Source organism: Rhea americana, unplaced genomic scaffold (assembly GCF_003343005.1).
Source record: "Rhea americana isolate MKP2758 unplaced genomic scaffold, rheAme1 scaffold_118, whole genome shotgun sequence".
NCBI lineage: Eukaryota > Metazoa > Chordata > Aves > Rheiformes > Rheidae > Rhea > Rhea americana.
The window spans coordinates 1,018,031-1,020,211 of NW_028185239.1; the positions used below are offsets into that span (position 1 = coordinate 1,018,031).

At 50.8% G+C, this 2,181-nt stretch overlaps 1 protein-coding gene across 2 annotated transcripts in view; it reads left to right on the top strand.

The window, feature by feature from the left end:
* Window positions 1–1,758: 1,758 nt before the first annotated feature.
* Window positions 1,759–2,181, top strand: part of CBLB (Cbl proto-oncogene B) — a 142,094-nt gene continuing 141,671 nt past the window's right edge. Inside the window, exon 1 of one of the 2 annotated variants that reach the window (XM_085319146.1) lies at window positions 1,759–1,950. In XM_085319146.1, coding sequence (XP_085175272.1) covers window positions 1,759–1,950 — 192 coding nt within the window. The remainder of the gene's footprint in view (window positions 1,951–2,181) is intronic. The other variant, XM_085319154.1, reaches the window with a different exon arrangement.

Below are 2,181 nucleotides of genomic sequence, written 5' to 3' on the forward strand. Positions count from 1 at the left end.
ATGAACTGCAAGACAATATGACTCAGCTTCACACAGCTGAAAAGTGCAACTCATAGATCATAGCTCTTGGCAGTGTGTGGAATAGGAGCAGAATGACCTAACAACAAATGAAATAAAAAAAGAAAAAGAAGAAGAAAGAACTAAAGATTTAACAAGCTGTGAAATAAAGTTAGACTGTCTGCTTTACCCACAACTAAACAGGAGATAGCAAAAGAAAGGCTATCCACTACCAACCTAATTTTGATGCAAGCAGTGCTCCAAAAGAGGAAAGGATATGAATGGCTGCCAGAGGAAGAGTTTTAAAACAACATTTAAACCAGCACAGGAAAGAGAATAATTTAGAGCATCCACAGTGAAATGAGAAGCTCCCAATCCATTTAAGGCAAGTATCTGCCAATTCATATTTTAAAGCTATAGAGAATCAATGACCTTTGAGAAAGACATTGATAGGATTTTATTGTTATGTGTGCGCCCAAAGGACTAACTCAACAAATTTTAAATCAATGGAAAGATACTAGTACTTAAAACAAGTGGTAACATAAATAAAAGAAACAGCAAAACTCTTCCATTAACAACTTTCTTTTCTGTTTTTCCTGACTTTACTTCATAAAAAAAAAAGGGCAAATTATTTTAAAAGATCTCTAGAAAAGACTCTACTGCAGACAATACRCTTCATGGTATTCAGAAAACCGAAACTTGGAACTAAGACTTATCTAAAATAATTTAATTCTCATTAAAACAGCCTCAGAGCTCCATTTTTTGAGTTTCTCTCTTTAGCAGGTAATTATAAAATTAACATTCATTAACATCATTATGCTCTGTGCTGTCTTCTGAAAAATCTTAAGTCAAATGTCCTGTACCATTATAATAGGGTTTCTAGGCTCTCCAGCAGCACACACAGCTTTAACTAGAAAGTCTTTGCATATTCACTCACGACCTCTCAGGGCTGCACTGCAAGCCTTACAGCCATCACTGCTTTTTGCAGCTCTCCAGCCCAAACTTTTAACATATGAAATCTCAGCATTTGCTTAAAAGCAACCCTTCCCCCCTCAAAAAAAACAAGAAGCCAGACACAAGGAAAATTAGTTCCTGTTCTCTGTGACCACAAAGACACTCTCAAAAGCGTGAAAGGGAAGTGCTAAGGCAGAAAAACCCGAAAGACAGCAACAAAAAACACTGATTTTTAACGCACAGCAGCCTTCAGCGAGACTAGAGTGCAATTGCTCCTGCGGGGCAAGGGCATAGTGTCCAAAAGGCCCTATCCACGGCGTGAGACCCCGCAACCCAACAGAGCCCCCCAGAAAAGCCCCAGAAACCCGAAAAGCCCTCACATTCCCCCCCCCCCCCCGCAACCCAACAGAGCCCCCCAGAAAAGCCCCAGAAACCCGAAAAGCCCTCACATTCCCCCCCCCCCATCCCGGAGCACCCCGCGCACCGCCCCCCAAGGAGGCGCAACGCCTGAGGGGCGGGACCGGAAGCTCCGCCTCCCTCCGTCGAGCTCTCCCGTTGGTCACTACTCCCATCACTCTCAACTCGCCCGCCCCCTATTCTTTCCCACCCCTCTCCCCGTCTCCTAAGCCGTCTACCCCCAACCCTCTGCTCCCAGCTCCTCGCTCATTTGCTGGAGAGCACGTCAAGCAAAGGCGTCTGCCCCTTCTGATTGGCTGCGCGGAGGCGGGAGGGGGTTCCCGCCTGTGGGAGGAGGGCTCCCTCCTCGGCGCTCCCGCTCCTCTTGCCCCCGGCTTCCTGGCAGCGCGCATGCGCGGGGCGAGTGTTGTCCTCGGGGTGGGCATGTTACGGGGAGAGGAGCGGCCGCCAGAGCGCCGCGGGGAGGGGGAGGGAGCGGGAGCCGGGCCGCCGCCGCCGCCGCCGCCGAGCCAGCCTCACTTTGTAGCAGTGAGGGAAGATCATAGCCTGCCGGGGGCTGCGAGCGGTGCCGCATACCGATCTGTGCGTGTGCATATCTCTATCTCTTGCATGTGCCTGTAGGGCTCTCTTTTCTATTTCTCTCTGTCGCTCCACACACACACGCGCGCCCGTACCCACCCACCGGGCGGGCCGGGCTGTGGCACGGACGAGGAGATGCGGCCGGCGGGGCAGTAGCTCCCCATGGTCCCCTGCGGGGCAGCGCCCGCCCGTGCGCCCGCAGCGGCGGCAGCAGCGGCAGCAGCGCCACAGGGC